This window comes from Chiloscyllium punctatum, chromosome 42, assembly GCF_047496795.1.
Source record: "Chiloscyllium punctatum isolate Juve2018m chromosome 42, sChiPun1.3, whole genome shotgun sequence".
Classification (NCBI taxonomy): domain Eukaryota; kingdom Metazoa; phylum Chordata; class Chondrichthyes; order Orectolobiformes; family Hemiscylliidae; genus Chiloscyllium; species Chiloscyllium punctatum.
In genome coordinates, this window is record NC_092780.1 from 10,084,154 (window position 1) to 10,103,926 (window position 19,773).

The 19,773-nt window shown below is 45.2% G+C and overlaps 1 protein-coding gene across 4 annotated transcripts in view; it reads right to left on the reverse strand.

Annotated features, from left to right (window-relative positions):
- Positions 1-16,421, reverse strand: part of LOC140465713 (voltage-dependent L-type calcium channel subunit beta-1-like) — a 273,486-nt gene extending 257,065 nt beyond the window's left edge. For all 4 annotated transcript variants that reach the window (XM_072561367.1, XM_072561366.1, XM_072561365.1 and 1 more), the window contains exon 1: positions 16,196-16,421. In XM_072561367.1, the coding sequence (XP_072417468.1) occupies positions 16,196-16,276 (81 nt within the window). In that variant the 5' untranslated portion in view covers positions 16,277-16,421. The remainder of the gene's footprint in view (positions 1-16,195) is intronic.
- Positions 16,422-19,773: the final 3,352 nt, after the last annotated feature.

A 19,773-nucleotide genomic window follows, 5' to 3' on the forward strand; every position in this document is an offset into this window, starting at 1 on the left:
CATGGAAGATGTGCTCATTACAATGACCAAACAGGGTGAGTATCAAGCTGCTAATTCTCCCAGCACACACCAATGGCGGGTGGTAAGAGTGGAACAGAAGTTGGAACCTCCACCACCACCATCCATAACTCCAAACTACAATACACATGTAAAAACCCAGCAGCTTGGACTCCCTGAGAGAAACATGGCATATCGCCAGCACCAGTCCAAAATTACACCCTCAACACAAAGAGATGTGTAGCCTCCAAGTAGTACTAGGGCCACCATGGTCACCTGCCAAGGACACTCAGCTGGGGGTGTGTACAAGAGAAGGTTTCGACAAGGCTGAATGAATTATCCTATTGAATGACCACATCTCATCGTTTTTAGGATTTTCATCTTCATTGTTATGATGTGTATGTTTCCCAGTTCCTCTGAAGGCTGCTCCAACAGTAAACGAGACCACCTCTCAAGAAGTTTGGAATCCTTGCGACAGGCCATTTATCAGCAGCGTGCCAAAGCAGCCTGGCCAGCACGAGGGACCGGGGTTCGATTCCAGCCTCAGGCGACTGTCTGTGTGGAGTTTGCACATTCTCCTCCGTGTCTGCGTGGGTTTCCTCTGTGTGCTCCCTTTCCTCCCACAGTCCAAAGATGTGCAAGTTAGGTGAATTAGCCATGCTAAATTACCCATAGTGTTAGGTGCATTAGTTAGAAGGAAATGTGTCTGGGTGGGTTATTCTGCGGAGGGTCGGTGTGGGCTTGTTGGGCCGAAGGGCCTGTTTCCACACTGTAGGGAATCTAATCTAATGACCAGTTACACCTGCTCGCAGAGAGTTGCTGTAGAAACACAGGAGTGGGAGTAGGCCATTCAGCCCTTCGAGCCTGCTCAAATGATCAGGGCTGATCATTGAGCTCAATATCCTCATCTCATTCTTCTCCCATATCCCTTGATCCCTTGAGCCACAAGAGCTATAACAACCTTCTTCTTGAAAAACACAATGTTTTGGCCTCAACCACTTCCTGTGGTAGTGAATTCCACAGTCTCACCACTCTCTGGGCGAAGTAATTTCTCTTCATCTCAGTCCTGCAAAGTTTGCCCCTTAGGCTTAAATTATGACCCCTGATTGTGGACTCCCCCTGACATCGGGGACATCCTTTCAACATGCAACCTGTCCATTCCTGTTAAACGTTTATAGGCTTCTATGAGATCCCCTGTCTTTCTACTAAGCTGCAGTGAATACAATCCTTCTCACACATCAGTCCTGTCATCCCAGGAATCAATTTGTCCGATAGACAAGACCATCCATTTCCACCTGACCCAGTAAAACAAAGTCATCAAATTATCCCATTCCATTAAGTGCATGTTGCCACCGCCGGCAGGTGAACAGGAGTATTGTTACCCACAATGGGCCAATGCATTCTCCTCCAAATAGATGGTCAATCTGCACTACACATTCATTCAACAGATATATACAACCCACACCAGCCCATTTACCCAGCAGCCTTGGAAAATAACAGGGTAATGAACTTTATGATTCCCTGGGTAAAATCTTCCAGCAGCCATTTCAGTCCATTAATTTGCTTTGAAACAAACAGCCTAAACATTTGTTAAAATAATATTTGGACAGATTAGCATCTCCGAATTTTTTAAAAAATCACATTAGTACAGCCATTGTGCCGTTCAGGAATGTGATAGAGAACAACCGGATCCTCACACAGTCACGCTTTTGCCCAAATTTGGGAGCTTTGGCACGCTGCTGATAAATGGCCTGTCACAAGGATTCCAAACTTCTTGAGAGATGGTCTCATTTGCTGTTGGAGCAGCCTTCAGAGGAACTGGGAAACATATACATCATAACAATGAAGATGAAAAACTAAATCCTAAAAACGATGAGATTCACTCTCGAAGTGGCCGGTGGAGGAGATGAACTGACTCTTACAGTTCACTAACTCTGCCTCTTCACACCAACCACTGTCCTTTCCCAGAATGTAAACGCTCATTCTCCCTGCACGCACCCACACAGTTACCTCCTTCCAGCCTGAAACCAACCCCCAACACCTTCTAATTAACAATGACCCTGACCCTTCCCAGTAACCAACCTCTAACTGCTCTCATTAAATAATCTCTCCATTGTAACCCCAAAACCAACATTAAACCTACCCCAGTGATAACCTGACAACTCTCGCAGTAACTAATTCCCTTTGCCTTCTCTAATGTATGAACTGTTCCTTGCAGCCATTTGGTGGTGGAAGTGAGGACTGCAGATGCTGGAGGTCAGAGTTGGCGAGTGCGGTACTGGAAAAGGTTTTTGTTCAGGAGACCTTGGGAGTGCGGTGCTGGAAAAGCACAGGAGCAGGAGAGTCGACATTTCAAGCAAGCTCTTCATCAGGAATGAGGGAGTGGCCCAAGGGGCTGAGAGATAAATGGGAGGGGGGGTGGGACTGGGAATGTGATAAGTAGATGAAGGTGGGGGTGAAGGTGATAGATTAGATTCTTTACAGTATGGAAACAGGCCCTTTGGCCCAACAAGTCCACACCAACCCTCCGAAGAGTAACCCACCCAGACCTATTTCCCTCTGACTAATGCACCTAACACTACGGGTAATTTAGCATGGCCAATTCACCTGACCTGCACATCATTGGAGTGTGGGAGGAAACTGGAGCACCTGGAGGAAACCCACGCAGATGCAAGGAGAATGTGCAAACTCCACACAGTCACCTGAGATGGGAACTGAACCCAGGTCCCAGGCGCTGTGAGGCAGCAGTGCTAACGAGTGAGCCAACGTGCTGCGCATAAGATCACCCATTAGGCCATAGGTCAGAGAGGAGGGTGGAGTGGATAGGTGAGAAGGAAGATGGACAGGTAGGCCAGTTGAAGAGGGGCAGTGCCGAGTTGGAAGGTTGGATCTGGGGGGACAGGAAACTGGTGAAATTCATATTGATCCCGTGAGGCTGGAGGGTCCCAAGGCAGAAGATGAGGTGTTCTTCCTCCAGGCATCGGGTGGCTAAAGGTTGGCAGTGGAGGCGGCCCAAGACTTGCATGTCCTTGGCGGATTGGGAGGAGGAGTTAAAGTGTTAACCCACACCTTCATCTACCCATCGCATTCCCAGCTACGTTCTCGCAGCCCCACCCCTCCCATTTATCTCTCAGCCCCCTTGGCTCCAACCCCCCCCTTCCATTCATGATGAAGACCCTATGCTCAAACGTCGACTCTCCTGCTCCTCAGACACTGCCTATCCGGCTGTGCATTACCAGCACCACACTCTTTGAGCCATTTAGTGGTCCCAAGTTACAGTTTTATTGTGTTTATGGTATCTGGAAGGAACTCAGCTAAAGCTTCGATCTGCTCTTGGTTCCCAAGTCACAGCCATATTTCAGTTCTAGTTATGAAAGAGACTGTACCTCGTAGGAGACAAGTTGTGCCCCAGTCATAGAACCAGCAATGAATTTCTCATTGTCTTCCCTTGTTATTCCTGACATTATTATGGGTTTGAAGGTCATTACTTTCTGTTAGTATTATATATCTCCCCACAATAATCATGATGGGCCTCACATATCTGTGGTAGGGCTGAGTTAGACAAGAGAGTCCCAGGCTTGATTCCTGGCCTAGAATTTCTACCAAGTGCTCCGGTTTATTTTATTTTTTATTATTAGTTACAGGGTAGAAACAGGCCCTTCAGCCCAACAAGTCCACACCGACCCGCCAAAGCACAACCCACCCAGACCCCATTCTCCTACATTTACCATCTCACCTAACGGGCAATTTATCATGACCAATTCACCTAACCTGCACGTTTTTGGTCTGTGGAAGGGAACAGGAACACCCGGAGGAAACCCACGCAGACACTGGGAGAATGTGCAAACTCCACACAGTCAGTAGCCTGAGGCAGGAATTGAACCCGGGTCTCTGCTGCTGTTAGGCAGCAGTGCTAACCACAGTGCCACTATGCCACCGTGCCGCCCACAGTCTTCCCATAGTCCAAAGATTGTAGGTTAGGTGGATTAGCCATGGTAAATGCGAGGCTATGGGGATAGGGTGGGGGAGCTAAGATGTTCTTTGGAGAATCAGTGCTGCCATAATGGGCTGAATGGCCTCTTTCTGCACTGTAGGACTTCTATGAAATGGAATTTCCTTTGGACAGGATATTTAGAAAGGTGCTAGGTCATATGTCCAACTAGGGTCAGCAACGCGCGATCACTGTCAATGTGAAACAGTGATCTGCAAAAGAAAAATATGACAGATACCAGAAATTAGATACAGAAATGCTGGAAATGTTTAATGTCTGAAAATTAACCCAGTTTTACTCTCTCTGCAGATGCTGCCAACAGTGCTGAGCACTTCCAGCACCTCTTGCTTAAGAAACCTCTCAAATGTGACACGAGCAAAAAGATTTGTTGTCCTCCTGCCCGAATGGTTTGGGTCTGAAATGTGCTCCCTGGAAATGGGGTGGAGCCAGGCTCCATTGAAAGACTGGAGAATCCTGGTGCTGAAGGTCTACAGAACAGAGGAAGGTCCCTTGGCCCATCGAACCTGCACTGGCCAAAAACATTGGATGATTATTTGAACGAAAACAATACACAAAGGGATGGGGAAAAGGCAGGAGGATGTCAGCAAGTCATATTGATCATTAGGAAGCCAATGCAGTCACAATGGGCTGAATGGTCTCCTGCTGTGCTGTAACAATTCTGCAATTCTGCCACGTCCAATGCCTCAACGGGGGTCACAGTCAAGGAATACTGTTCTCAGCCATTCGGCACTGAGATGAGGAGAAATGTCTTCACCCAGAGAGTGGTGAGTCTGTGGAATTCTCTGTCACTGAAAGTAATTGTGGCCAAAACATTGAATATTTTCCAGCAAGTGTTAGATATAGTTCTTTGGGCTAAAGGAGTCAAAGGGAATGGGGAGAAAGCAAGAAGAGGGGAAAGAGTTGGGAATGATCAGCCATGATCATACTGACTGGTGGTGCTGGCTCACAGGGCCGAATGGCCTACTCCTACTTTCTCGGAGAAAGTGAGCACATTCCTGATGAAGGGCTTACACCCGAAACATCGACTCTCCTGCTCCTGACCAGCTGTGCTTTTCCAGCACCACTCTTTTCTACTCCTGGTTTCTACATTTCTACGATGCACGGCCGTTTCCATGAAGCACTAGCCTAGCTGCAAAAAAATCACAAGTGCTCACGCAATCATCGAGAGAGGATAAAACTGGAGAAGGGAAAGAAACATAAGCAAAAAATTAGACCCACCTCAAGCTAAAACAAAATCACCCATTTCTGAGAACCCACCAAGTGAGCAAAGAGTTCAGTGGACAGATTGAGTTTAAGAGTGGGAAAGAAAGTGACATAAAATGGACAGTGACTAGACTGTGCACAGAAAGGTGAGCAGTCCCTGTACGTGATCAGAATGGATGTACTTCAATGTTGGTCAAATTCAGCTTCTTGTCTGTGCTTCTTTCTCCTCATTGTCCACAAGTGACTGCAATCGTTTCACTCAGGCCAAGTATTAAATTAAAAGTAAACAAAGCCCATTGTCATGGTGTAATATTACAGTATTATTGGTTTTTGTAGATGGAGGAGTCTAATTTGCGCAGCTCCCTTCAGGTTCAATAAATAAATATATAAATAAATGCGTATGTACAGAAGGCAGAGGTAGCTTAATCATTAAAACCAGCTCATATTTCAGAATCATGCTTTATTGTGTCAAAGTCCATCAAATTCTCAGAATGGCAGAGACAGCTCCTGTGTGGTTTGAATATAGTGGCTCCCTAAGCAAGGTGAAAGCTAGGCTTCTATTTATATGGAGTGTGGGGGGGGGGGGGGGAGCATGCATCGCATACAAAAGAGATTTTTCAAAAACAAAGATTATTCCCCTTCACTCAATTGTTAGCTTCCACCAAAAGAAGCGTTTTCCCCTTTAATGTTGGCTGTTCATTGCTTTAAATTACAAACATTAGTACTCCTTCCCTCCAAGAGACACTCACTTGCCCAGCCCAATTACCATGCCAATCTAGTCGGTTGGCTCAGTTGGCTAGATATCTGACTTGTGATGCGGCATGATATCAACAGCGTGGGTTCAATTCCTGCACCAAAAAGACATGACCAGAAAGAACACTCCTTGTTGACCTTGGCTGAGGTATGGTAACCTGCAGGTTAAACACACCATCTTGGTCTCTCCAACGAGAGTCAGACTTTACCTTCACTGTACGCTACAAGGTCAGTTAGGAGTAATAGGGTAAGGGAATGGGTCTGGGTGGGATACTTTTTGGAGGGTCGATGTGGACTTGTTGGGCCAAATGGCCTGTTTGCACACTGTGGGGATGTTATGATCCTATGATACTCTACTGCCAAATGACAATTTGTACAGTCTGGGAAAACAGTGCAAGTTGACTCTGATTGATTAAGGTGTTGCTATGGAGAATAGACCAGAGAACTAGCCCCCCATGATTTTTATTAAAATAAGAAAAAGTAACAAGCTGACACAATCCTTTTTTCCTGCAGAGGCCATGTCACTGCGTATGAATATATATATGTGTCTGTGTGTGTGTATCTGTGTTTATGTGTGTGTGAGTCTGTGTCTGTGCCTCTCTGTATATAGCTTTCAGATATCTTATGAATACATCTATAAATATATATGATTACATTTTAGATGTCACCTGTAAACAACCCAGGAATCTCAGTATGATGGATTCTCTCAAAAATTGGGCCCAGGCACAGTCCATTCAGCCTCTAACTATGCTCTCTCACTTAATTAGTCCGTGCCTGATACCATTAAGTGTAAAGGGTGAATCCAGATCATTTAGGCTGGTGTCCCTCAGTGCCCGTGGCTCTCTGAGTATATTGCTGAGTATATTGAGTATAATTCCGTCAAGAATTAGGTGCACGCCACTCCACCACTCACAATCATTAGCATCATCACAGTCCTCAGCCATGTTATCACCACAAGCTGAATGACATAAGGTTGCTCACAATCTTGTACAGATGGACCACCTTTGTACAGCGGTAGATGCCATACTATCCATCTGGTGCATTTCTGCTGCCTCCTTGTAGAAAAGGAGACCATTCAACTCCTTGTGCTCGTTCTGCCATTCAATTGGATCATAGCTGATGTTTACCTAAGCCCCATCTATCGTGGTTCATAACCACTAACACCTTTGCTAAGAAAGAAAAAATCACTCTCAGCTTTGACATTTTCAGGTCACCTCAAAATGAGGTGAAGAGTCAGTTTCAGATTTCAATCCCTTTTGCTTGCTGACATCAACCCTGAATAGCTCGGCTCACATTTTGAGGTTATGGCCCTTTGTTCTCCAATTCTTGCCCTTTGCTAATTTTAATTGCTTCACCATCAGTTGTCATGCCTTCAGCTGCCTAGGCTTTGGAATTCCTTCCGTAAACATTCCACCTTTTTAACTTTGCTGTCTTTAACAAACACTTAGAAAACCTCTCTCTTCGAACACGCTTGTGGTGATCTGTCCTACTTGTAGCAGAATGAGACTGGATGTGATCACAAGGTGGTGATGTCTATCACGAAAATACAGAGACAGCAGCCATCACATAAAGACAGTGTGAAGAAAGGATGGAAGAGTCTATATTAGTGACAGAAGTATTTGCAGAGACGTGTGTCGTGTACAATATTTTCAGGAAAGTGTAAGCAGAACCCCCTAGATTAAGAACAGTGATCTCTCTTAAGTAAGGGAAAACACAGGCCACAAAGTACCAAGAGGAACTAAAATTTGCCATCTCTTCAGGATGCACTCCAGAACCTGAGCCATAAGGTCTTGTTCCAACATATGTCTTTAAGTTCCTCAGTGTTCAATTTCATCTGAAAGAGCTCCTGTGAGGTGCCTTAAAACGTTTTATAAAATTGTCATAAAATATGCGAGTGCTGTCTTTGCCAAGTAAGTAGACAGGAAAGGGCTTAATCGTGAGCTTGACAGGGTAATAAAGCATTTAGGCCTTTTCTGTAATCTCAAAGTGCCAGTTTTGCATGTCACAATTTCCTCCCATCTATTACTGTGTGCAAAGTATTTTCTCCTCATGTTTTGCTTAGATAGATGATTTGAATCTGCAGGTCCATTCCTGAATCTGCAAGTCCATTCCTGAAATATTTTACATGTCTGATCCAAGATAAAGACTTGTTCCGGTGGAGCTCAGTCCCATTGCTCATCACTGGCCAGTGTCTATAGAATGGACATCTCCAAGAAACCAAACATAAGAAAAAATTCTTCATAAAGGACTTATGCCCGAAACGTTGATCCTCCTGTTCCTTGGATGCTGCCTGACCTGCTGTACTTTCTCAGCACCACACTCTCGACTCTGACCTCTAGCATCTGTAGTCCTTATTTTCTCCAATAAAATAATATGAAAATACACACCTCAGAGGGAAATTACAGATGGCTGCAGGACTACCTCCTTCGACCTGTGTCCCTACTTGTGCCCCCAACACAAATACATACCGCCTACAGCCACCTCAGGACTGTCTTTGTGCTGGACTATAATTCAGCACTGACCAGTATTCCAGAGAGGACAGGCAGATATAGCAAACCTTCCCACACAGAATGTAACAGAATTACAGAAATTACATGAAGTTTAAGAATCAGATCCAAACTTAAGTTGTTCCAGTAGCTACGCCAAAAGATGGAGAGAATTCCAAGTTACAAAAAAAACCAAGAACTATCAAAGCACTCCAGAGAAATGTCATTGTTCTTTATTACAAGCAGTAAGAGACATTTCTTTCTGATTTTAAGGCAGTAATTTAATGGCAAAGATTTTAATGATAAATGTATGTAGTTCCTAATATAATTTGAAAATTATGACCTGATTATAAACTTCACAAAGATTGCTCACTTCGATACACTATTTCTAAATAAACTCAGAGTTGCTTGTTCATTATTCCTCGGCAGAATATAAAATGAAACACGCTGAGTGTTCGGATTACAATGTTCTGACTCTCCTTTGATTGGTTTTTATTAGCGACTTGGATAATGACATAGAAAGCCAAATATCCAAGTTTGCTGATGACACAAAAGTTAGGTAGCAATGTAGACAATGTAGAGAAGAGCATAAGCTTACAAAGAGATCGACCAAGTGAATGGGCAAAACTGTAAGAGGCAGAGTTCAATGTAAGCAAGTCTGAGGTTATCCATCTTACATTGACAAAGGTTACATTAGGGTTTCATGGTGGCTCAGTGGTCAGCACTGGTGGCTCACAGTGCCAGGGACCTGGGTTCAATTCTGGCATCGGGTGACTGTCTGTGTGGAGTTTGTACATTCTCCCTGTGTCTGCATGGGTTTCCTCTAGGTGCTCCAGTTTCCTCCCGCAGTCCAAAGATGTGCAGGTTGGATGGATTGCCCATAGTGTTCAGGGATGTGTGGACTAGCCATGGGAAATGCAGGGATTGGGTTGGGATGTTGTTCGGAGTAGCAGTGTGGGCTGGATGGGCTGTGGTCTCACTGAAGATGAAACAGGCCCCCTGTCCTGTTTCCAAAAAGGGGTGGCTGAACTTTCCATGCAGATGAATATTCTGTATTTATCCTCCTTTTCCCTCACCTGTGTCTCTTTGACCTCCACTACAGGGAACCTGCTCATACACCAAAGTTAATTCCAGCCTTGACACAAATGGGCAGCCAGCTGTCAGCTCCTGTTTTACATTCTGTTTGTAGAAGGAGTTGGGATTAAGTCAATGTTTCATCAACTTCAAGGGAGTACAAATTGGGTGATAGCAAAATAACTGTGTCTTATTTCACCTGCCCCATTCCCCTTTACATTTAAGTGGCTGGAATATAGAGCTTGGGGGATAGTAAATTGTTGATGAACTGCTGTCCTATTTGTGGCTTTACCAATGCTGCATTTTAACCACCCTCCTGTCCCCACCCTGCTCTGCTCTTTGCCTTTATTTGTCAAATAGGATCTGGTTCATCTCAAAATAGGCAAGTCAACCAGCACATGGCCTGTAGTGGAACTGAGTTACACAGGTCTGGAAGGTTCTAACTCTGTTTCCTGGTCATAATCTTACTCTTAACCAGGACAGATGTAAGTGAGGTTTGGCTTGAAAATCTTCAACTGACCTCAGTAACGTTGATTGGGGGAAGCTGAATCCCACTCCCTAGTGGAATGTGCTTTTGTAAAGAAGGTTTGGAGAGAGATGTAATGGCTTCTCCTGAGCAGCTCTGTGACATAAGACTGCTCCCCTAAACGCACACTGAGACAAATGTGAACTGCCCATGAACGACCATCCAACTGGTCAAAGACCATCTTTGGTTGACCCGAAACCTGCTGGTCTTCCAGTGCACAGAGTGATCCTCAACCAAGTGTTGGCGACTGGCACATCCAAGGTCTCAGACCAAGTGCTGAGGGAGGCAGAGAAGCTGCTGCGAAAGCGCAATGGGCAAAGGACACTGTCTAAGACCTTTCAGCCACTGAGCACCCAGGGGCTGGGAAACGTAGAACTGTTTGGGCTGTGCACCTCACGAAAAATGTACACTGTGAATCAAGAATATTGAAAACATACTGACGGGAAATATGTTGCAAAAAGAACTTTGATTGCACTTCCTGTAATTTATAATGTAGAATGTTCTGCCCTCATGTTTCATACCTGATGTACGTAGCTGATAAATAGGAAGATGATTACAATCATACATTTTTTTATTAGATTCCCTACATTGTGGAAGTGCTGAATTTTATTGCAAATTCTGTAATAACAAACTTGAAATATTCTTGCTTACATATTTTGTAAATGAAGCATATGTTTAGATAAAAGAATTGCAGCACCACTGAATCAGTACAGCGTTTTAGGAGGCCAGTCTGCCCATGAAGTCGGTGCTGGCTGTCTGCAAGACCAATTCCCAATCCCTGCTTTCCTAGTCACCCTGTAAATAGAGTTCCTTAAGAAACGAATTGAGCCCAGGCTTCACTCCAGACTGTTGCGATGGAACCCTTATGGATGGTTTGAAGTGATACACACTGCGTATCGGGCTCAGTTGTGAAGGCCATAACAGTAGAACAGTCCATTAATAATTACTTTCTATTTGCATGAAGAATGATCACCTTGGCAGCCATAAGAAGACATTGATAAAAAACATCCGAATCTATAGTAAATACAAAAATTAACTTGGTTCCCTTAATTAAATACCGTCGGAAATGTACATTCCAGCACTAAGCAGTGCACAATGAGAATGTTCAGTTTGTATTGTTAATGGTAGGGTCCTGGGAAGTGTTGTCAAACACAGAGACTTAGGAGTGCAGGTACATAGTTCCTTGAAAGTGGCACTGCAGGTAGACAGGGTGCTAAAGAAGGCATTTGACACACTTGCTTTCGCTGGCTCCTGCATTGAGTATAGGAGTTGGGACATCAACTTGCTACAGCTGTAGAGGATATTGGTGAGGTTACTTTTGGAATACAGCTTACAGTTCTTGTCGCCTTGCTGTAAGAAGGAGATAGTAAAATTTGAAAGGGTGCAGAAAAGATTTACAAGGTTGTTACAAGGACTGGAAGTTTTGGTGTAATGAGAGGTTCGATCGGCTGAGACAGTTTCCCCAGAACGAAGGTTGAGGGGTGATTTTATAGAGGTTTGTAAGATCGTGAGGGGCATAGATAAGGTGAATGGCAAAGATCTTTTCCCAGGGTGGAGGGTTCAAAACTAGAGGGCACATGTTTAAGGAGATTCGGGTAAGATTTAAAAGCAACAACATTTTCACAGAAGGTGGCATGTATGTGAAATGAACTGCTGGAGGAAGTGGTAGAGGCAGGTACAATTACAATATTTAATAGACATTTGGACAGGTCTACATGGACAGGAAAGGTTTACAGGGACATGGGCCAAACGCAGGCAAATGGAACTAATTTAGTTAGGGAAACTTGGTCAGCATGGACAAGTTGGGCCGAAAGGTCTGTTTGCGGGCTGTATGACTCTGACTCAATGCTACTTTTTACAGAGGTATGGTGTTAGCCACAAAGCTCGCTGGAATACTTCCTTTCATATAATATTGGACTAACTCACCTCTGGAGAAAGGAGCAGGATATCTTATACTGTAACAAGCAGCTGAAATGGTGTAACCAATGGTGATTAAAGTAGAATTGTTTTCAAATCACAAAGTGCAGATTGCATAAAAAGTGATCTAAATATCTTTAATTAGCCAAAATTGAAGAATGTCTGCCTCTAAATTATCTCAAGTCCAGGAGCAATTTACCATGGAATTTAATCAGCAAGCACAGAAGGAGAACATTCAGCCCATCATGTCTGTGATAGCCCTTGAGTGAGGTATACATGTAATCCCATATACCGAACCTTTTCCCAAGGCCCGTTCCCTCTTGAAGGTTATTGAATCTACATCCAGCACCTCCTGTTAAGCTTTTCATTCCAGATCATATCAACAAAGTGTACACACATCACAGAGTAATTTCCTGCAATCTGCTTAAATAGGTTCTGTTTCACCATCGCCCACACAAGATACTCTCTCACCGTTACTCCTGTCATTGCCCCCAAACCCAAAGAAAGTATCGTTCACAGCACAGCTCATGATACATGTTTTATTCCAATTCGCAGAGAGAGAAAGAATCCATAAATATCTAGGGTTTATGACATTCTATGATTTTAACTGTGTTCTATTTTTGTTCCACTTCAAACAAAGCGGAGGCAGTAGAATTGAATTAAATCTATCGTCAGCAATTGCAAATACAACCTGGGCACGGGAAAAGAAGCATTTATGGCTGAGGCTGGCATTGAATGATTTTGTCCTCATTTCAGGAATCTTGCCAGTTATGCAGGTTAGGATAGTGGCATGTGAGTTTAGGAAGATTGCAATTCAGCTGAACTAGGGCAAGTTAGCAGGCTGTGTGCAAAAGCAACTCTTTCTCCTTTGTGTTTCAGCTGCAAATGTTTCACAGAAAGTTACAGTTTGGTCCATCAGGCCTGTGCAAGCTCTCTCAAAGAGATATCATACTTCACTCTACACCTCTGCTTTAGGTTTCAGCTGTATTCTCTCCAACACAAAGAACATGGTGGCACAGTTTGGGCAGCATGGTGACACAGTGGTTAGCACTGCTGCCTAACAGCGCCAGAGACCTGGGTTCAATTCCCACCTCAGGCGACTGACTGTGTGGAGTTTGCACATTCTCCCCGCGTCTGCGTGGGTTTCCTCCAGGTGCTCCAGTTTCCTCCCACAGTCCAAAGATGTGCGGGTCAGGTGAATTGACCACGCTAAATTGCCTGTAGTGTTAGGTAAAGGGGTAAATGTAGGGGAATGGGTCTGGGTGGGTTGTGCTTCTGCGGGTCGGTGTGGACTTGGTGGGCTAAAAGAGCCTGTTCCCACACTGTAAGTAATCTAAAATAAACACCAGTTCTCCTATTCAGAACACTACCCATCTGTGCCACTGCCTCTGCTGATCTGCAATTGGCACCTCCAGGCTCGACTGTTCTAGTGCTCTCCTAGTTGGGATCACACATGCCAACCTTCAGATCATTTCAAACACGTTGTAGCACAATGGCCAATTTGTTTTATTATGGAAGTACTGAAATCCTCCAAATGAGATGTGAGAGTCATGGAATCAGACCCTTCAGTCCAACCCATCCCTGCCGATCAGATATCCTAAATTAATCTAATCTCATTCACCAGCATTTGGCCCATATCCCTGTAAACTCATCCTATTCATATCCCCATCCAGATGCCTTTAAATTGTACTAGCCCCCACCACTTCCTCTGGCAGCTCATTCTATATAAGCACCACCCTCTGCGTGAAAAGGTTGCCCCTTAGGTCTCTTTTATATTTTCCCCTCTCACCCTAAACCTATAGTTTTGGATTCCCCCACTCCAGGGAAAAGACCTTGGCCATTCACCCTAACCACGCTCCTCACGATTTTATAAACCTTTATAAAGTCAGCATCCGAAGCTCCGGGAAAAACAGCCCCAGCCTATTCAGCCTCTCCCTGTAGCTCAAACCCTCCAACCCTGGCAACATCCTTGTAAATCTTTTCTGAACCATTTCAAGTTTCACAACATCCGTCCGATAGGAGGGAGACCAGAATTGAATGCAGTATTCTAAAAGTGGCCTAACCAATGTCCTGTACAGCCGCAACATGACCTCTCAACTCCTGTACTCAATACTCTGACCAATAGAGGCAAACATACCATGCCCCTTCTTCATAGGATAGTTGTTTAAAACAAAACAGGAAATGGGAAAGACTTCCAAAGTGATTGATTTGATTCCCAACAGTGTGCAAACAGGCCCTTCGGCCCAACCAGTCCATGCCAACCCTCATTTCCCTGTGACTAATGCATCTAACACTATGGGCAATTTAGCATAGCCAAATCACCTGACCTGCACATCTTTGGATTGTGGGAAGAAACCAGAGTAAACCTATACAGACGTTAGCAGAATGTGCAAACTCCCCACAGACAGTCACCCAAGGCTGGAAGTGAACCTCAAACTGTGGTGTTGTGAGGCAGCAATGCTAACCACTGAGCCACCATGCCAATCACTGAGACCGCAACTGACATCACTATATATCTTGGTAGATCTCATAAAGATCGCATTCCTCATACAGAGGACGTGGCAAACCTACCAATGGAAAAGACATTTTTGTTTCAAACAAAAGCATTAAAATATACAAAGAAACTGCAGGTGCTGGAAATCAGAAACAAAATCAGAAACTGCTGGAAAAGTTCAGCAGGTCTGGCATCATCTGTGGAGAGAAATCAGATGTTTCGAGTCCAGTGACCCTTCCTCAGAACCCATTAAAACACACGTCCTGGACAGAGAGTCACAGAGATGTAAAGCACCAAATAAGACCCTTTGGCCCAACTCGTCCATGCCGACCAGATATCCTAAATAAATCTAGACCCATTTGCCAGCATTTGGCCCATCACCCTCTAAACCCTTTCTTATTCATGTACCCATCCAGATGCCTTTTAAATGTTGTCATTGTACCAGCCTCCACCACTTCCTCTGGCAGTTCCACAGAAAATCTTTACCAAGTCAATATATTCGGAGCACTATCTGAAAAATAAAACTGTCACGCTAACAGTTTGGCTGTGAACTCGTTCTAATTAAAGATTCCCACCCAAAACCTGAATCAGACTCTTCCCCTCACCACCTCCCCCCTGGCCTTCACAACCTTTTTGATCGCTTTTAAAATTGCAATTGCCTTAACTTGTGATTTATGTCTTCGGCGTGCCCTGTCTCAGAGCGGACACCCCCCCCCTCATGTCATATTGTACAAGTTGCCATACCGGGAACTTAAGAAAACTTTGCTCCTGAATGCAGCTTGAACATTCAGCGTTACCAGCACGGAAATGGTTAAAAGACAGACAGATGCACGGAGTGGGGGGAAGGGGTGTGTGTGTGTGTGTGTGTGGAGGGATGTGTATGTGTGTGTGTTGGCGGGGGGGGTAAGTGGAGGAATCAGATTTGCACCTGTATAAGGTAATGACAAATGAACAGCTAAATCTGCACTTGTGACACCTACAGCAGAGACTGAGCGTTGTCTTAAGGTTACAGTATTTTTTAAAAAAAACAATGCGATGGTGTCCTTAAAGAGTTGCTGTACAGAGCTAGAGAGAGAGAGAGAGACAGAATACAGACAGACACGCTCGCACACATACACACAGGGCAGAGACGTCGAGAAAAAAGAACAGGAGACAATTTTGTTTTGCGCTCACTGCGATACTACTACACTCCATATATAGAATTGCAAAATATACAGGCAGCATCGAGAATCTTCAGAATACGAAAGAGAAGTTATACAACAAGATCCATGCGAAACGTGGAAACATAGCAGAATGTAGCTGGAATATGCTGGGTGGGGGGGAGTAGAGAAGGCATTACAGATGAATAAACATGCAAAGTACACGCAATGTCTGCAGTCTGTAGGAACACAACTACAAGATGTGATTGCTCTGCATTCAAAGCACTGGACGAGGGGAGGGGAAGAGATGACAGCAGGATGCGAATTAAATAGGAGAGGCAGTGCCTAGTGCTTGCGAGGGGAGGTGTAACAGGTCGGGGCTCTTACCGTGGGACTGAATCTCACAGTCACCTCCCCACCCCACCCCAAAACCAGCAAGAAACTAGCGGCAGTATCCACTGCATGAAGAGCCTGATGTTAGCACAGCCGCAGGACTCCATCAGTGCTTCCACAGTGAGCAAAGCATCCAAACAAAATGCAAGGACAATGAACAATTATTTTCCTCCCACACCCAATAATTTCATTCCACAGTACCTGCACCGGTGGGTTGTCAAATACAGCCATCTGTATCTCGTGGGAAGTTGTAGGTGTTCGGGACATGCTGTTTTGTACCATTGGAGACTGCTGAAGTCACAGGTAGCACATTTTTAAATAAGGGGTATTATTAATTTCCTTCTCTCTCTCTCTCTCTATCTACACATACATCTGTATTTGCCAGCCCCTGGTCTTCAATACGTTCTCCCTCCTCCTCCTCCTCTCCCCATCAGACAATGAATCTGTCTCCCTCCAGCCCTACACGTCTCCACCTAACTTGGCTCGATTGACGGAGAATTGAACCAGTTGAAATCGAACTGGCAGCTTGACGCCTTTGTAACTGGTGCAAGATGTGGAAGATGTACCAATGGCACAATAGATATTGGAAAAGGGTGGGCTTTGCATAATAAAGTTTCACCCCTTCCTCCCTCCCTGTCCCTCGCCGTATCTTCACCTTGCCTTGTCGGGAAAGAGGTGTTATTCGGTTAAATAAGAAGAAAAAAAATCCTTGAGACTAAATGGCTGAATCTCGGCTTGCACTGAAACGCGAATCATGTTCATCTGCCGTATACGAGGCAGCTGGGTTAGGCTTGGGAAAAAATGTGTCATGCAATTCTGTAATCGCTCCTGATTGAATCCGAAATCGTGTAATGGACACCTGCCACTTCCCTCTGATATTGTCACTGAATTTGCAAAGTTGGCCGGCTTCACTGGTACAGAGTACATTAGCTTGGAGAGTATTTACACGCAGAAATTGGGTATGCTGCGATTAAGATGGAGATGATGCTACACCTCAAACGTTCTTAGAATTCCTACCGTGTGGAATCAGACCATTCGGCCCATCGAGTCCATAGAGATGTACAGCATGGGAACAGACCCTTCTGTCCATCCCATCCTAATATCCTAAATCAATCTAGTCCCACCTGCCAGCACCCGGCCCATATCCCTCTAAACCTTTCCCATTCATATACCCATTCAGATGCCTTTTAAATGCTGTAATTGTGCCAGTTTCCACCTTTTCTTCTGGCAGCTCATTCCATACACGCACCATCCTCTGCATGAAAAAGTTACCCCTTTTTAAATCTTTCCTCTTTCATCCTAAACCTATGGCCTCTAGTTCCAAACTCCCCCACCCCAGAGAAGAGATCTTGTCTATTTTTTGACTGCCATTGCAACAATAATTCACTCTGCCTGGGAAATATATCATTTATCATTGCAGCTACAGCAAAGTTGAAATTCCATTGTCGTGTTTTCTGATTCTCATAGAAAATAAAATACTTAGGCTTCCAAAGTGCAGAGCTCCTTATCGTTTGTTCACTCTATCATGCTACCAGTGTAAAAGACCAGTTCAGTGTCAAGTAACACAATAGATGACTTTCCAGTGCAGCCATTGTTGTGGCCCATTGGAACACAAATACAAGCAATTGGTTCCTAGTTCTTTATGGACAACACCACCAGCTATGACTCTTACCTCCCTTACCTTCAGTGTCAAAAAAAGCACAGCAAGGCAAACATGAAACAGTTAGACACACAGTACTGGAGGATCTCTCTCATCCCTAAGACTGACCAGAGCATCCATTCTGCACAAAAATCTTTCCAGGTGTCAATGCAATTTTAGTGCAGAATCCCAATCCTAACTGTGAGCATTTGCCAGCCATGATACCTGGATTCCAAGACAAATTACAAATACAAGCCATATGTGCTCAGAGAATATGGGAGGTTAAGGAATAATTTGATCACTGTTTATGAGACATAAGCAGGGGAAAGGGACAGGGTAAATCAAGAGAAAACCTATTTCCAGTAGTTTCGTTGAATCTAGGACTAGGAGATATTATCCAAACATTAGAGCCATACCTTCCAGGAGTGAAACAAGGAAGAACTGCAAGATACAAGGGATGGTGGAAGTTTGGAAATAATTTCTGGAAGCAGCAATTGATGAGAGGTCTGTAATTGATTGTAAAACTGAAATTAACATACCCTTATGAACCAAAGGTATTACTGGACACAGGGAAATGTGGTGTTATAGAGTTAACTTGCAGATCAATGATTAATCAGTGGAATGGGGCAGAGGGTCTGCTTTTCCCATTTCCCAGACCGTAGTGCCACAGGTCCATGCTGCACTAGAAATAACTTTTAATCGGCATTCGGATTTCACACGGTACAATTTTAAAGCATCAAGCAGAAAGAGGACGGTGCTCTGGATTTAAACTTGGGTCCAGAAAATAAAATCTTCGAGGAGAAAGTGAGGACTGCAGATGCTGGAGATCAGAGCTGAAAATGTGTTGCTGAAAAAGTGTAGCAGGTCACGCAGCATCCAAGGAGCAGGAGAATCGACGTTTCGGGCATGAGCCCTTCCTCAGGAATGAGGAAGGTGGGCCAAGCAGGCTAAGATAAAAGGTAGGGAGGAGGGACTTGGGGGGAGGGGGGGTTGGAAATGCGATAGGTGGAAGGAGGTCAAGGTGAGGGTGATAGGCCGGAGTGGGGGTGGGGGCGGAGAGGTCAGGAAGAAGATTGCAGGTTAGGAAGGTGGTGCTGAGTTCGAGGGTTGGGACTGAGACAAGGTGGGGGGAGGGGAAGTGAGGAAACTGGAGAAATCTGAGTTCATCCCTTGTGGTTGGAGGGTTCCTAGGCGGAAGATGAGGCGCTCTTCCTCCAGCTGTCATGTTGCTATGGTCTGGCGATGGAGGAATCCAAGGACCTGCATGTCCTTGGTGGAGTGGGAGGGGGAGCTGAAGTGTTGAGCCATGGGGTGGTTGGGTTGGTTGGTCCGAGTGTCCCAGAGGTGTTCTCTGAAACGTTCCGCAAGTAGGCGGCCTGTCTCCCCAATATAGAGGAGGCCACATCGGGTGCAGCGGATGCAATAGATGATGTGTGTGGAGGTGCAGGTGAATTTGTGACGGATATGGAAGGATCCCTTGGGGCCTTGGAGGGAAGTGAGGGGGGAGGTGTGGGCGCAAGTTTTGCATTTCCTGCGGGTGCAGGGGAAGGTGCCGGGAGTGGAGGTTGGGTTGGTGGGGGGAGTGGACCTGACGAGGGAGTCACGGAGGGAGTGGACTTTCCGGAACGCTGATAGGGGAGGGGAGGGAAATGACGACGGATGATATGATGTATATGTTGGTTGGTGGGGTGGTAGGTGAGGACCAGTGGGGTTCAGTCCTGGTGGCGATTGGAGGGGCAGGGCTCAAGGGCAGAGGAGCGGGAAGTGGAGGAGATGCTGTGGAGAGCATCGTTGATCGCGTCTGGGGGGGAATTGCGGTCTTTGAAGAAGGAGGCCATCTGGGTTGTTCGGTATTGGAACTGGTCCTTCTGGAAGCAGATGCGGTGGAGACAAAGGAATTGGGAATATGGGATGGCGTTTTTACCGGGGGCAGGGTGGGAGGATCTGTAGTCTCGGTAGCTGTGGGAGTCGGTTGGTTTATAGTAAATGTCCGTATTGATTCGGTCGCCCGAGATAGAAATGGGGAGGTCTAGGAAGGGGAGGGAGGAGTCTGAGACGGTCCAGGTAAATTTGAGGTTGGGGTGGAAGGTGTTGGTAAGGTGGATGAATTGTACAAGCTCCTCGTGGGAGCACGAGGCAG